Source organism: Carassius carassius, chromosome 32, assembly GCF_963082965.1.
Source record: "Carassius carassius chromosome 32, fCarCar2.1, whole genome shotgun sequence".
NCBI classification, from domain to species: domain Eukaryota; kingdom Metazoa; phylum Chordata; class Actinopteri; order Cypriniformes; family Cyprinidae; genus Carassius; species Carassius carassius.
In genome coordinates this window covers 28,255,131-28,271,565 of record NC_081786.1, presented here as the reverse complement: position 1 = coordinate 28,271,565, position 16,435 = coordinate 28,255,131, and the positions used below count along the sequence as shown (strand labels likewise).

The following is a 16,435-nucleotide window of genomic DNA, read 5'->3' as shown; positions in this document are numbered from 1 at the left end:
CTGCTTACAGACAGGAGGTTGAGCAGCTGGCTGTCTGGTGCAGTCTTAACAACCTGTAGCTGAACATGCTCAAAACAGTGGAGATGACTGTGGACTTTAGGAGAAACCCCCCTGCACTTTCCCCACTCACCATCATGAACAGCACTGTGGCTGCAGTGGAGTCATTCAGATTCCTGGGAACCACCATCTCTCAGGACCTGAAGTGGGACAATCACATTGGCTCCATTGTGAAAAAAGCCCAACAAAGGTTGTACTTCCTTCGCCAGCTGAGGAAGTTTAACCTGCCACAGGAGCTGCTGAAACAGTTCTACTCAGCCGTCATTGAGTCAGTCCTGTGTACTTCAATTACTGTCTGGTTTGGTTCAGCTACAAAATCAGATATCAGAAGACTACAGAGAACTGTTCGGACTGCTGAAAGGATTATTGGTGCTCCCCTGCCCACCCTCCAAGAACTGTACACATCCAGAGTGAGGAAAAGGACTCAGAAAATCACTCTGGATCCCTCACATCCAAGTCACCCCATCTTTGAACTTTTGCCATCTGGCCGGCGCCTCAGAGCCGCAAATACAAGAACAGCAAGGCACAAGAATAGTTTCTTCCCCCAGGCAATCTACCTCATGAACAGTTAAATGTTTCCCACTTAAACTTATGCTTATGCAAAAATGTGCAATATCCTTATATTTATTTGTTACCCCTCCATCCTAGAACATTCCTGCATCTCACTCGATCCTATTCCATTATCATTTATAGCACAATTGTTTATACACTTATTTATTTGCCAATTTGTAATTTTTTTTTTTTTTTTTTTCTGTGTGTTGTTGTGTGTCTGTTTACTGGAAGCTTATGTCACTAAAACAAATTCCTTGTATGCGCAAGCATACTTGGCAATAAAGCTCTTTCTGATTCTGATTCTGATTCTGATTCTGATTTAAATCTCCTAAAAGAACAAAACCCAGCTAACATTTTAATCTCTTTACTAACTGACCAACATTTGAATCTCTTAAAGGTCCCATGACATGGATTATTTCCTTTTCTTTAAATGCTTTTTAATGTTTCCTTAGGTGTACTTATATTGTTAGTATGATTTTTACATTTAAAATTTAGAAATAAAAAGCATTTTTATATCCTGATATTAGCCCTCTGGCTTGAATGCTCTGTTTGAAGGGGCGTGTCTGCTGTGAGACTCCGAGTAAACGACAACTGTTGTGATTGGCTGACATCTTTGCATTCGAAATGCGTATTACATGTGGAACCCCTCTCAAATATATATATATATATATATATATATATATATATATATATATATATATATATATATATATATATATATATATATATATATACTATTATAGCTGTCGAGATTAACGAATCGTGGATTTGTTGATTATATAATTATTTTTTCGATCTTTTCCCATCACATGAAAGGCTGCAGTGATGAGCATTGAGCAGACAGAGTCTGTTTATCGCGTGAATGCAGTCATCTCGTCATTATTGCAACACGTTTTCTCTCACAAAATGCTTTCACCACAACTAACAGCAAACACATGAATACAGTAAGAGCTTTGTTGTGCAGCATAACAGCGTCATTCATTGTAACGGCAGTTTAGGCAAGTGAGCAGATATACTCTCGATGTGTGGCAGCTCCGAAAAAAAGAGAGTGTTCTTTGATCGCTCTCTGTAGTTAAATCACAATTTAAATAACAGATTTGTTTCATGCTACTAAGAGAAACAAGGTGAAGTTGATCGTTTAGTCACTGGCTTGATTCACTGATGCATAAACAGTATTAAACGATTTAGAAAGAAAGTCTGTGTGAACTTGAATGATTAGCTACACATCAGAAATCACTGATCACAGATCAGGCATTAATGATCATGTTACTCACTATTTGTACCGGTGCTGTCGAATCCATATTATAAAAGTCTGTTTGTAACACCTGTGCTGACATTGCGACTGAATTATATGTAAATATTTGGGCGGGCAAAGCAGAGAAAGGGGAGGTAACATTTCTCCTTATAACGTCACAAAGAGGAGATTCCAGATCAGCCCGGTTGAGCTTCCATTTTCTCAAAGGCAGAGAAAGATAGTAAAATCTCGATTTACACCGATTAAAATTTCTAAAAACTTGGGGACCATATACAGGCTAGGGGAAATCATATTAATGTTAAAAAACCTCAGAAAGTGAAATTGTCATGTCATAGGACCTTTAAGGCCAAAAGGCCTTAGAGAACAAAGGCCAAGAGAGCGCAGTTCTCCATTAAGTGTGTTATTTGAGAAATGGTCACACACAGTTATTGGTGTAATTGCAGTGTTGCAGCAGCATCCAGACATAGCATGCCAAAAATCTCTGTCCCGTGGCTCGGTCTCGACCTCTTCGAGGTTGTGGTTGGGAAGAGAATATTGGCAACGCTCTCAACCATCATTGACAACACCTGCCATCTGCTCCATTGGACTGTTATTACACAGAGGAATGTGTTTAGCATTTGGCTGCTCCCTTCACAGTGCACTTTCATATGTCCTGTTCTGCTGCTGCTGTCAAGTGTGACTTGAGTCTTTTCTGCTGCACTTTACTGCAATATTTGCTGGAGTAGTGTTGTTTGATTTCATACTGTATGAAGTTGTTATTGCTTATATTTTTATTTATGGACTTTGTCGTAGAATTTGGTTCTTAAAAGTAATATTTCTAATATTTGCAAAATGTTTATCTAAAATGAATAATTTGTATGTGCATATTTTGTCATTTATTGCTATGTTTGAAACTATGGGTAAATATCTGATAACAGGTTTTCAAGATTTTTTAAGGTCCAATTCTCGCTATTAACAAAACATTAACTACAACTTTTGCTTGAATACCCTTTTAATTTGCTGCTGCTCATTAGACATTTCAGTTTGAAATTTGCAACAAATAATGCAATATCATTTTGCAGAAATGTACCTAGAGGCATGTTTTTTAAGACACTGTCTGGTTAAATAAATGAAAAAATTATATCGTTTATAGCACTTGTGACATGAAAAAGTGCAGCGAACTGTCTCTGGAGCACTGTATTTTTTAAAAATGTAGCCAGAGTCACATAATTCCAATGTGCCTGTTTTGTTTTATTTATAGTGGTCGACAATGTAAATTCCATTGGCTCTGCTGTTTTTAGGAGATCTTACATGTGTGTACACAATGATGAACAAAAGAGAAGTGGTGCTGTTTGTTCATTTGACACAAGAACAGATCGAAAACTCAGCTGTAATGAATCGAGCACCACTGAGGAGATAAGGTGCTGTGAGTGTGTGTTCGAGAGCCGCCAGCTCCCCGGGGAGACAGAAAACTATACTGATCCAGGACTGCCACCGTCTGAGTGTCTCGCTGCTGATCTAGTCGAGCCTGGCAGAGTCCATCACTCTAGAGTCAGACACAAGATAGATTTAAATATACTGTTGAACAAGGGAAGGATGATGCCAGTCTCACTGCAATATGAAGATACTGTATCAGGAAAAATGTTGAAAGGGGTCACATGAGAAATCATATTTACTTGATCTTTTGATATAAAAGTAGAAGAAATGGCTTGTTTTGAAATTGTCAAATAACGTCAGACACTGAAGACATTAACACATTCACAAATAAAGGCAAGTAGGGGTAACTGCAGCCTGGAGCAATGGGCGTGGCAAAAGGTGGGCGTGTCGAAAGGTTTCTCATTGGTGGAAAGAAAGGTAGGGGGCGTGGCAAAAGGTTTAGCGAAAACTGGCTGTTCCGCCTAAAGGCGAGCCATACTCTTAATCGCTATTGGCCTATAGATTAATAGAAAGCAATAAATTAAACACATAATCCTATAAAACCAACTGAAATTCATCCAATGTAAAAACGTTAATGATGTAAAGAATATTGTTTTAAATTACTTTCGAAAGTACCTTCAAAATGGCTTACTGACGTAATCACCACCACACGTGTAGGTCTTAGTTTATCAATAAACAAAAACAGATTACAATTATTTTTGAGAATAAAAACGTCTCTTAACACGTCGTTAAGAGTCGCACTTGTTGTTCTTAAGTTAAAGTCATTTAAAGTCAGCCGTATTTGTTAACATTAGTGAACTTACCAAGTTTAATAAATACTGTATCAAATGTATTGCTCATAGTTAATGTTAGTTAATATATCAGTCAACAAATGAAACTTTATTGTAAAGTGTTACACTAGAAAAAAATAGGTTTTGCCTGATAGAGAAAAATAAATATGATAAAACCATTAAATTATCACATTTAAAAATTAGTCAGAAGAGTTTAGTAACCTTGTTTTAAGTGACATTAACCAATTAAGCAAACAGACACAGCTGTATTCACTAAAACATTTATTTAGCTTTCAGTTTCAGTCACCAATTCAAGTAAAAGGATAGATAGATAGATAGATAGATAGATAGATAGATAGATAGATAGATAGATAGATAGATAGATAGATAGATAAACCACTCATTCATTAATTCATTCTGTGTTAGCAGTACATAGAACAGAATCCAGCCAACTCTTTGTCTGAATAGAAAGCTGTGAAGATGCATCACACATCTGCTGAGCTCCAGCTCCACTCTGCATGTCTTCCTCACATCTGGACTGACAGACTTCCAGTCATCCATACCTACACAAGAGAAAAACAAATGTTGAGAGATTCAAACAAGAAGTAACCAATAAGTAGAATAAAATATCCAATAAAAAAAGAAGCACAAGTGTCTGAGAGTGCATGGTTTCTAAAAGAATGGAATCAGAAAAAAGTTGACTGGCACTCATCTATACCACAGGTTATACTAATATTTACATTTATTCATTTAGCAGACGCTTGTACCAAGGGCTTTTAAATAATATAATAAATAAAAAGAAAACAGATAGAATAGAAAAAGAATAGAGCAAGCTATTTGGTTCATGTACATGTACCACTCCAACATGCTGGGTTAACTTCAAAAGAGTGGATGTCCTTCGAGTGCACTTTGGGCGATGGTACAGTCAAGGCATGAGCATCTAATAAAAGAGGCAAATCATTCAGAGGAAAGTTACTGACAGAGCTTGTCTCCGTCTTCTAATGTTGACAATGTGCCTCTGAAGGAAAGTCAGTGTCTTTCTCAGGTGTGGTGGATATGCAATGTTGAACACATAATACATCTAGAAGGCTGTTATGAAGCTTCATCAAGGCTGGTGCACTGGCACACATCTATTCCATCTTCTGTCACCACACTGAGCCCTCGAACTATGATTGACATTTTACAGTCAGTGTACATCAGGTGTATGGTAGGAAAGGTGTAGCCGGGTCCCCCTACATAAAATAAATAAATAAAAAGAATAATAATAACAACAATAATAATAATAATAATAACGAGAAAAAAAAACACTTCAGATTCATCAGATTCTGTTGCATTCTCTTTGGCTCAGACGGTGTAGCTACATACACTGCAGAACTGCAGAAACAATCAGAAGCTAATGTATAAGGTTCACAATATACCATGCATTTCATGTTCTTGTATAGACTGATTAATCTTACATTGTTTTCTAAAACTGTTGCTTTACATTTTTAACAGATGGGCTAAAAGGTACAGAAGAATAAAATATTACCTGAAAAGATTTGAAACAAGATATTTTACAGTTGATGAGTTTTCTTTAATATACTCACTCCAGCAGGTGTCCTGAAGTATGTGTATTTTTTGAGTACATCCTCCACAGAGATTCCTTCCGTGCTTTCTCAGCGTCTCCAGGAGAATGTTCCTGCCGTGTGGTCTTTGACAGTCCATGCGTCTGGATGTGTTTCTGATATTCACTTTATAGCACATTCACATGATTTTCAACAGACACTGAATACTCCCCAACACAAGCTTCCTTCATCAGAACAACAGAAACCGATCATGCTTAGACCGTGACAGATATGAAAAACATATAAATACTTACTGAACAAGGTGCTTTAGATATAAAAAATAATAAAAACATTGAACTGCATAAACATTGAGATGATGGTCAGGCAGTGAAGAAGTGGAGTACATACTAAACGGATTTAAATATCTGTAGTACATTATCTTCCTTACATTAACCTGCACTAAGTGAAAATGTAAAATTGATTAACAGTGCAAAAATAAATGATGCATATGGCAGTGTGCTTACATATTCTACAATAACCTGCCAGTGGAGCACGTTCTGCTTTACATTTCAGGTTTAGGAATGTGTCAGATGTGCTCAAAACACAAACTTGACTGATTGTCATTTTCCAGCAAATAAAGATTACAACATCTTGTTACTACAATATTGTGTGTGATTATGCTGATAGAGATAAATCAATGGTTTAAAAACAATTTAACTTACACAGTCATTTCTTTCTATATTTCTCTGGAGAGGGTTCTTCACAACCAGTGTGTTGGCAGCTTGAATATACTCTGCATTAGTTGGACACCTGGCAGACAGGTAGAAACAAACTCTAAATTAGATTTTATTTTTATTTTGTCAAATTTTTTTTAATAAATAAATTTATTTATTTATTTATTTATTTATACGTAGTTAATGTTAATTTCAACATGTACTAATGCATCAAAAAATCAAAAGATGTATCTGTTAACAGTATTTCATGGACCTGAGCTGACATAAACTAAAAATCAATAGTTATTACTGTATTAACTTAACTTATTTAATAGATTATTAACGGGATGTTATTGTAAAGTAATACAAGACCTTCTGTCTTCATGTTCTGGTCCAAAACTCTTCAAAAGTGATTGTGCGAACTGCAAATTTACATTCTTTATTCTGGTATAAAAGACTTTTGATGATCCAGTTAATTCCCAGTAGATGAAACCATACATTTCTAAGCCCAGACTACTGTGTGCTCGCATACACACACACCTACACACACAACATAACTGCAGCCATTAAATGCTGACGCACTATACAAGAGAAGAGATACATTAGATTATCTAGTTCAAGTTTAAGTTGAGCTTTATTGTCATTCTGCTACATGTGTGGACACAGGATCACATAAATACAGACATACAACAATGAAGTAAAACAGTATAAACCTATACACAACTAACCTACAGACAGATTTTGACAATAAATATACTATATATAAATGTTTACCTATGCATAAGCTGATTTCTTTTTTCATTTATTTTATTTTCACAAAAAGCTAGTTAGATTTCTTTTTTTTTGTCTTTTTTCAGAATAGAATTAGAATAGTGAGTGTTAAAGTTAGAGGGTCAAATAAAGATGGAAGAGATGTGTTTTAAGCCGATTCTTGAAGATGGCTAAGGACTCAGCTTCTCGGATTGAGTTGGGGAGGTCATTCCACCAGGAGGGAACATTTAATTTAAAAGTCCGTAAAAGTGACTTTGTGCTTCTTTGTGAAATATATATATATAATGAAATATGTTTCCTTTTGTAGGAGATTCTTTTTTTTGTTGCTATTATTCTGCCATCTCTGCTCATCTCTGTAGAAGCGGCTATCGTCAGATATGAGGTTGTGATGTTGTAGTCAGTGGGGTGCCTGTTTACTAGAGTCAGTCGGATGGCCAGGACGCCAGCGGGACAAACTCTGTCTGTGGAAGCTCAAGCCATTATAGCAGCAGCCTCTAAATGCCTGCTCGTATTTAGCATCTTCACAGATGTGAACTGTGGAAAGTCTCTGGGCGTTTGCTTTATTTCTTTGTTTTAGGCTCATATTGATCTTCACCCCCCAAATGCCTTGCACTAAAGGCTTTTGAAAGATTTTCTTGGTCATATTATTTTATAGGTTATTATTTAATACATGTAATACAAATATATGCTAGGTCTCATTAATATATAAACAAGTACATGAAAAGACAGTGAGGTCTGGAACTCAGCAGCGTTATATATTTGTTGTACATATTTGTTTGTTACCAATATATTTAGTGTTTGTATATACATTTTGTGTGTATATATATATATATATATATATATATATATATATATATATATTTATTTATTTAAAATCAATAAATTAGAATATGATCATTTTGATAACTTTGATCCTGATATTGAGTCAGGTTCTGTTCCTGCCGAGTCAGTTGGTGGTTGGGGAAGCGCAGTAACAGTGTGTACTGTACACAGCTTCTGCATCTGAAGCGGTTTTGTGTTTGAGCGTGAGCTGATTTCAGGGGAGTACGACGGACCCTCTGTGTTTCACTAGCATACATAAATCACCCTCACCGCAGTCAAGCCTCTCTCTCTCTGTTATGACTCTCTCTTTGTTATGGTTCAAGCCTCCTTTGCTCTATTCTCTGAGGATTATCAGAACTAAACTGAATTGAACGCAGCTCAGCAGAATAATAAGGCATTCAGCCGACTGGCCTGACACTTGGCGTGTAATTAAGGGCCTGGTGCTGCCGTTTGATGCCAAATGAAAGAAAATGGCCTCGCTCTCTCCCGCTGATTGCTGCCCGGCATCTTTCACCTGAATTTCCCGGCCGTCCCGCCATTGTGCAGCCGATTGCGAGCGTGTGGGTAATTGCACTGCGAGTGAATGATGGCTCCCGTGGACTGCGTGGCACCACGTCACCGCTCAGGAAAAAGTACCGCAGTACACACAGGCGTCATGGTGTGCTACCTTTACAGTTAAAATAAGATTGACTTTAAGAGAATCAGCACTGAGGGGGCTGATTATATATGCTGTTTATGAACAATTTGCAAGAACAGGATGCAATGCAAATGTGCTCCAGTGGAAATATGCAAGAGTTTAAAGCATCATTGGCTCACATTTGCTGTTCTGGGGTGCGTTTCTCAAAAGCATTGTTAGACATCTATGGTCGTTAGCTCTGTCGTTACCAACAGGGTTCAACGATTGAGTGTTTCCCAAAACCATAGAGTGCAACAGCTGGATTCCGGATGTCAAAACTCCATTCATTTTCTCCATAGGAAAGGGGATTTTAAATGATAACTAACAGACCCCTAAAGACAGACTTACTGAGAGCTCTGAGGTTGTTAATTGATGGTGTATGCTTTTGTTCAAGCCATCAGTTTATATTATTTCAACTCCTTTTTTTCTAAATAAACATATTTAAATGCAGAATCCCTGGTGAAAAACTACATTACCCATGACACTGTACAGAAAATCCATGACATTTTTATAATTTCAGTAATCTCATTGACGTTTCCAGGTCTAGAAATCATCATTTTAAAATTCACTGAACTTTCCAGGCTTTCATGACTGTGGGAATCCCATTTAAACCAATGTTTTAGGCCCTTTAGGCCTACAAGAAAATCAAACTAGATTGTGCGATACATTCTAGCAAAGGGATTCCCAAAGTATTATTCGAAAACACCCTGTTCACAGGGTATGATTTAGACAGACAATGCTTCCTCACATCCCCACATGAAAGACACTCAGATGTCTTCACAAATAAGACCCCTCAAATGCTGCTTCTTTAAACACTTTACTCCCTGATAAAATATGTGCTTTCTCTGTGTGTTTATTATTGTGTGTGTGTGTGTGTGTGTGTGTGTGTGTGTGTGTGTGTGTGTGTGTGACTTCATTGGGATGTGATCAACATGTTCAGTTACGTACAGGTCACAGTCTAAATAAGACATATACACAAAATAATCAGAGAAAAAGGTAACATAATGCTGAAAAAAAGAGAGAAAAAAATCAGTTTTAACCAGTAGTATTACATGTTTATGTGGCTTCCATCCTTTTATACTATTGCTATCCAATACTATATTAGAACTTGAACAAGTGAATGAAAACAAGTGCGTGAATTTGGACACTGTGTGCACCAGAAGGGCTGCAGCTTTTGCATGGTTTGCATACTTCACTTATTGGACTGAAGAAACTTAGGTTTACATTTTAGCTCTAAAATTCATGTCATTCCAACCTGAATGGCAAAGTTAGGCAGATATTGAGATTTTTCTGTTTATTTCCATTGTCAAAGGTGACCATGGATGGCAAGCTCTGAACATGCAGAATTCAAGTATCAGCTCAGTATGTTTCATGTCTTCTGAAGCGATAAGATAAGTCTGAAGACATGATAGTCGGCCACTTGACTCCTCTGCAATGCTAAGCTTGTTTTGTCTAGTACTCATGTTTCCCATCCACTTCTGTTGGTGGTCTGCTGTGAAGTCTTTATGGAAAGATACTGTCTTTGTTGTCATAAAGTGACAATGTTTTATTCTGTGGTTTTCTTTACAGATTATTTTCTTCATTCAGACTAAGAAGTTTGTGATTAAGAGGACACTGGTTTCTTTGATCAACACTAGTATTGCAGTTTTACCTTTTTATCAATTCAAACAATTAATTTCATTGTTTTGTTTGCCTATAATGGGTATTAGCCTGATTCTGAATCTGATGATTTTCCATTTTTTTTTTCCATCAAATTCTGCATTCCACAAGTCTCAATTAGATATTTTCTCATTAGCCAAATCCTTGATTAGTTAGTGGACTCCACACCTCACTGGAATAAATGACATTTGGCTCATTAACTCATATGTGCGTTCAGATTCTAATTGGAATTCCTTTGTTTTTTTAGCTCTCAGATCACAGAGGTTGTCTTTGCAATTCATGATGAATATTTAGTGTGATTTCGTATTAATAGGAATGTTTTTTATTGATTATTTTATTTTTAATATGACAGTATTTATCATTCATTCATTCGTTCATTTGTTCTTTGTTATATTACATCATTTTACAAAACTAAACTGTTTTTGAAAGAAGAAAATTTATACTTTTATTAAGTAAGGATGCATTCAGTTGATCAAAAGTGACAGTAAACTTTATCCATATTTATTAAAAAATAATAATAATAATAATAAATAATAATAACAATGTTTCTCGTAGTTTCCACAAAAATATTTAGCAGCACAACTGTTTTCCACATTGATAATAATCAGAAATTTTCTTGAGCAGCAAATCATCATATTAGAATGATTTCTGAAGATCGTGTGACATTGAAAATTCAGCTTTATCACAGGAATACATTACATTTTTTAAATTACAATAGAAAACAGTTAATTGTAATAATATTTTACACTATTACTGACTTTACTGTATTTTTTTATCAAATGAATGTAGCCTTGGTTAGCAGAAGAGACTCCAAAATCTCAAACTTGAGCCCGGAAGCCAAATATTTTGCTGCATTGTTGATTTTAATAGAAAACATTATCCCATTTCACTCTAAAATAAGAAAAAATATGATAATTTTATTAGAGAAAATGTTTTTAAATGAAGAGCTTAATATTTTTGGTGTGTTTTGAGAGGGCTTTGGCGGAGAGACCTGCAGCTCTGATATATAGCGTGCTATCAGGCTCCCGGAGGGGCCCTTCATTGTCCCACCACACTCCACTGCAGCACCACTAACACATCATTTGTTAGCGCCTGCTTCACTGGTTTTAATTAGTGTCTCTGAATGCAGCCGCACAACAGAGGCTCGAAAAATCAAACGCCACTGCTCCAAATTTGTTTGTATCTGCTCCAGTTTCACCACACAAGTTCCTGCCTTCACACAGCCAAACACACAAGAGCTGTTTGAGCTTCTCATCTTCCCTCAAAATATTTCCTCTGTCAATATCACACTGTCTGCTTCACAACCTGGCAAACGGCATGTTTTGTAGCAAACACAATGAAGAAGTTATATTTAATGTGCCTATCCCTGCTGTAAGACAGCAATCGTGTGTGATTTGTGCAGTAATGTGCTCTATAATCATTTCCATTTATGTTGTGAACCAGAATATGAATCATATGGAAAATCGTTCTTTATATATTTATTTATTTTTAGTGGCTATTTCTTTAAATAAATCCTATTAAAAACTGTAAGCAATCCTGAGTGGAAAAGCAGCATGAATGTGAAATAAAAGCTGTTCCTCCCTCTCAGCTGCAGTTTATTTCTCTTTGAAGCAGAGCTGGCAAAAATCTGTCATATTCTATATGAAGTGAGGAAATATAGCTAATGAGCTAAAGAAAAATCTAAATTTACCGTTGATTTTTCATTTGTTTATGGTAACTTGAAGCTTAGAGTGAAAAATGTAAATGGGGAAGATATTAAAACTGCTATGCCGCTACATGCTTCCCAGTGTAAATGTGATTTGCATGCTCATTTATGTCTATAATTACAAGTTTCTATCTTTTTTCATGTTTCAGAAAATGAAATCGGAGGAGGTGTAGTGACCTCTTATCAGTCGTCTAACAAAGAGGGCCGTGGGGCAAACAGAGGTCTGAACCAAAGAGCGATTACACCGGCAATTACATCAGGTACCACTTCACACTATCTGTCTTTCTTTCTGTCTACACAGAGTACAGTACTTGATCACACAGAATGCATAAACACAATCAAGTGCGTATTTCTGCTATGAGCAGACTTGAACACACCCCTCAACTGCCATAGGCTGGGCAAACAGATAGTCCCGCCCTAAACTCACACCATTGATTGAGTCATTGTTGCTGTTTTGAGCTGATCTAGATATGAACAAATCAACATTTCGAAATGAATGTTTTGAGCTACAGCACCATTATGTTACATGTTTCGGGAAGACATCTTACCACTGACTTATTTTACACATCAAGCTATCCACTTTATTTTTAACGCAATAGTGGGGGAAGCCATTTGTAACTTGAGTATTTAAGGCTTCCAGTGTCGATTCGATTACAGTTATTTTACAGTTATTTTACAAGAATAGTCTGTTCTGCTTCTTGATGTTGCAAACTGATATTATTATCATATTCAAATTTATTGTCATAATCATAAATGCTCCAGTTTGTAGTGCAACTCGTTTTACTACCCTTTATTATTCATAGTTATTTATCTATAGCCACTAATGAATCGGAAATTTCACACATTCACCAAAAATACTGATGCAAAATTGGACATGCATCATGAATATTCTACTTTAAAGAGATAGTTTACCCAAAAATGACAATTTGCTAGAAACGTCTTCACCCTCAGACCATCCAAGATGTACACTAGATGAGTTTGTTTCTTCATCAGATTTGGAGAAATGTAGCATTGTATTACTTGCTCATCAGTGGATGCTCTGAAGTGAATGGGTGCCGTCAGAATGAGTCCAAACAGCTGATAAAAACATCACAATAATCCACAAGTAATTCACAGAACTCCAGTCCAGCAGTTAACATCTGGAGAAGACAAAAGCTGCGTGCTTGTAAGAAAAAAATAAATAAAAATCTAGACTCGCATTTTGACGGCACCCATTCACTGAAGAGCTTCCATTGGTGAGCAAGTGATGCAATGCTACATTTCTACAAATCTGATGAAGAAACAAACTCATCTACATCTTGGATGGTCTGAGGATGAGGACATTATCAGCAAATTCAAATTTTTGAGTGAACTATTCATTTAAGTTTTTTAAGTATTTTAAGTTTAAGTTTTTATTAAAACATTGATTTTATTTGTGGCTGTCCGCAGATGGAGGTGGATGTAGCAGAGGAGAAGCGCCATTGCACACGCTCAAAGGGTATTCTCCTTCAATCACTTACACATAACACACAGATGTAATGTGGCGATATGGTCAGACCGGCCTTTTGTTTGTGATAATCTAATCTTCTTCTGCCCTTTCAACTGACCTCTCACGTCCTCTGTCTTTCGTCTCTCTCTGTGCTTCTTCGCAGTTCCCCTGGAGCCAGCCATACAAGAGTTGTTCAGGTCAGTGTTTTTACAGACTGAATCATACACACACGCTGGCAAAGATGTCTTTACCTGGATAATAGCTGCCAATAAGCAGTATTGTGATCACGCTTTCCTGTTCTCCTATTTTCTTTCCATCTGTCATATCCGTTTGGGTGATGGTAAAATAGTGTCACTTTGCTAAGCTGCAACTATTTCTCTGTACAATGACATATGGCCAGTTTCTTTCAGAGCCAAGTAATACAATCATTTTCAATACACACTCTTTTCCAAACTTGAAGGTTGTTCTAGATTGATGTGACACTCTACAGCATTTTTTCAAAATTATCTGAGAATTTTACACCCCTGGTTAGCATAAATTAACATGAATAAATATATTGGGTGCATATCGCCTACTATTAGTTGTTTATAGAGCTGGAAAGGCTGGAATTTGGCAGCATATTTTTGCATTAAATCATGGATGCATCTTATTAGGATCAGAACTTCTCCACTCACTTGGCATCCTAAAAACAATATGGCTCAACCTCGGTATTAGGATCAGTGCATGCCTGAAGAATTGAAGGCAGTGTGAGTTGCTTTAGATGAAAGACTCTGCCAAATGCAATATTGCAAAATTAGTAAACATAATTAGACAAGTATGCATACGCGGATTACATACACCATTTATTTGATTTAAAATGCATTTCCATGTTGGTCAAATTGAAAATAATGGTTTCCATTTTAAAATAGCTTTGTTCAGATTTTTCTAAAAGCAAATGTAAAAATAAGGGTTTTTTATTTTTGGCTGTAGCAAAGATAGAGTTTTTTTTTTTTGGTCCTAAGCTGGTACAATGTATTATTATTATTATTATTATTATTATTATTATTATTATTATTATTATTATTATAAGCAGCAGTAGTGGTAATAATAGTATTTTCAGTGTAACGTGGACTGTATCGACATTAATATTTTAGATTGTAATCCATTAAATCTTTCAATTAATGCAAGCTCATAAAAACCTTAAATACTCTTAGGGTTCCATGTCATCTACTTATTTATGTTTGGCATAAATTTTGTTTCTCCAGGTAAATACTTTTTAGTGATACAAAGTGCATTTCACAGGAAACTTCTAGGTATTTAGAAAGAATATTTTGGTACTTTCAGTCCTATTTATGTATTTGTAGTCCAAATTGCTTTCCATGTTCATAATGTACTTGTTGGAGGGATTATGATTATGCTTGTCCAACATTTTATAATGATCTTAATGCCAAATACATACATGGCCACCAAACAATCTCCATCTCTGAATGGACATCTGTTGATAGATTTATGTCTGACAGCTTAATATTTTTGGCCTAAAATATTAAACCAAAAACCATTCAGAACACCTGCAGGGCAATACGTAAAGTCAGAGTTTTCAGTGTATTAAAACATTTTGTTTTTATTAGTTTCAGCTTCCAAAAATGTCTTCATAATTGGAAAAATCATAGCATTGAACCTTTTCATACAGTATTTTCAGTGTCCGTTGTCTGAATCATACCTGACTTCAGTATCTTACAGCTAGTTTGATTGTCACTGTACGTTTGATGGACAGCTGGTTCTCTGTTTTATTGATTGGCATATCGGAGAAGAAAGCCTGGGAATGAAAGGTGGCAAAAAAAGATGGAGGTGAAGATTGCATTACTGTGCACCTGCTCCCTCTCTTTGATGTCACCTCCACCAGCAGCTTAAAGCAGATAATTAAAGATAAACAAAACAACGGTTCAATCATTACTATCAGCCTCTCTCTCTCTCTCTCTCTCTCTGTTCCTCTATCTTTCTCTTTCACGCTTCAGATCATTTCTTCTTGAGCTGGTGGCTTCTCATTTGCATGCTTATCGAAGTGTTTTGACTATCCAACGGGAGGCTGCAGTGCTAAGGTGGGATCATTAATATGTTAATTAGTCCTTTTGACACTTTGCTTAAGCTTGTGTACAATGTGTTCCTCATCCGTGACTTCAGTCACATACTCACTGAATGTGCGCACACTCCCTAAACCCATTTGCCTCTGTTTTATGGCCAATATAAATACTTACAACAGGCAGAAAAGCAACTAATCAAGTGGCCACTTGTCGGCTAATGGTCCAGCCTACACAAAATATTGTAGCAGTGGCACTTGTACCTTAAAGGGATGGTTCAGCCAAAAATGAACATTTGCTGTTCAAAAGAATGACTTGTTTGTGAACCAGACTTCACTGCTAAAGGATGTTAAAGACCACAGCCTCTAGTGTCAGCAGCTAGTGAACCTCTTGAGGTCAGGTAGGGAGGTTACTCACACAGCTCTTAGAGTTACACACGCATGACTTACAGCTCAGGGATGCCTTAAATAGCTGCAAATATGGCTGGTGAGTAAACAGACCTTCCTTGAATGGGACTTTAGAAAAGCATCCAAACACTGGAGCTCACGTGATCATTCTACTGTGGGATGAAGTTTCGGTGTGATGGAGAAGTTTTTCTGAGAGATTTACCTGTTCTGTTCTGTCTGCCTATTAATGAACTGGTAATCATTTATTCTGTTCATGATTTCCAATGTTGCTATTTAAATACAAATTATATCCCTGTTTTAACTGCCTAAAACATATATAAAACTCTTGGGTTAAACCACGTTCAAATAACACAACCAACATTCAGGGATACTGTTCTTCTTCTGGATTTATTACTTTTAAAGGGATAGTTCACCCAAAAATCTAAATTATGTCATTAATATCTCACCCTCATGTCGTTCCAAACCAGTAAGACCTCCATTTATCTTCGGAACACAGTTTATATGTATACATGGTATACTGTCCATGTCCAGAAAGGTAAGAAAAACATCATCAAAGTAGTCCA

At 36.3% G+C, this 16,435-nt stretch overlaps 1 protein-coding gene across 2 annotated transcripts in view; it reads left to right on the top strand.

Moving 5' to 3' along the window:
• The window catches only part of myt1lb (myelin transcription factor 1-like, b), a 119,137-nt gene that overhangs the window by 32,187 nt on the left and 70,515 nt on the right, over positions 1-16,435 (top strand). For both annotated transcript variants that reach the window (XM_059520895.1, XM_059520896.1), the window contains 3 exons: positions 12,090-12,200; positions 13,369-13,417; positions 13,572-13,605. In XM_059520895.1, the coding sequence (XP_059376878.1) occupies positions 13,369-13,417; positions 13,572-13,605 (83 nt within the window). In that variant the 5' untranslated portion in view covers positions 12,090-12,200. The remainder of the gene's footprint in view (positions 1-12,089; positions 12,201-13,368; positions 13,418-13,571; positions 13,606-16,435) is intronic.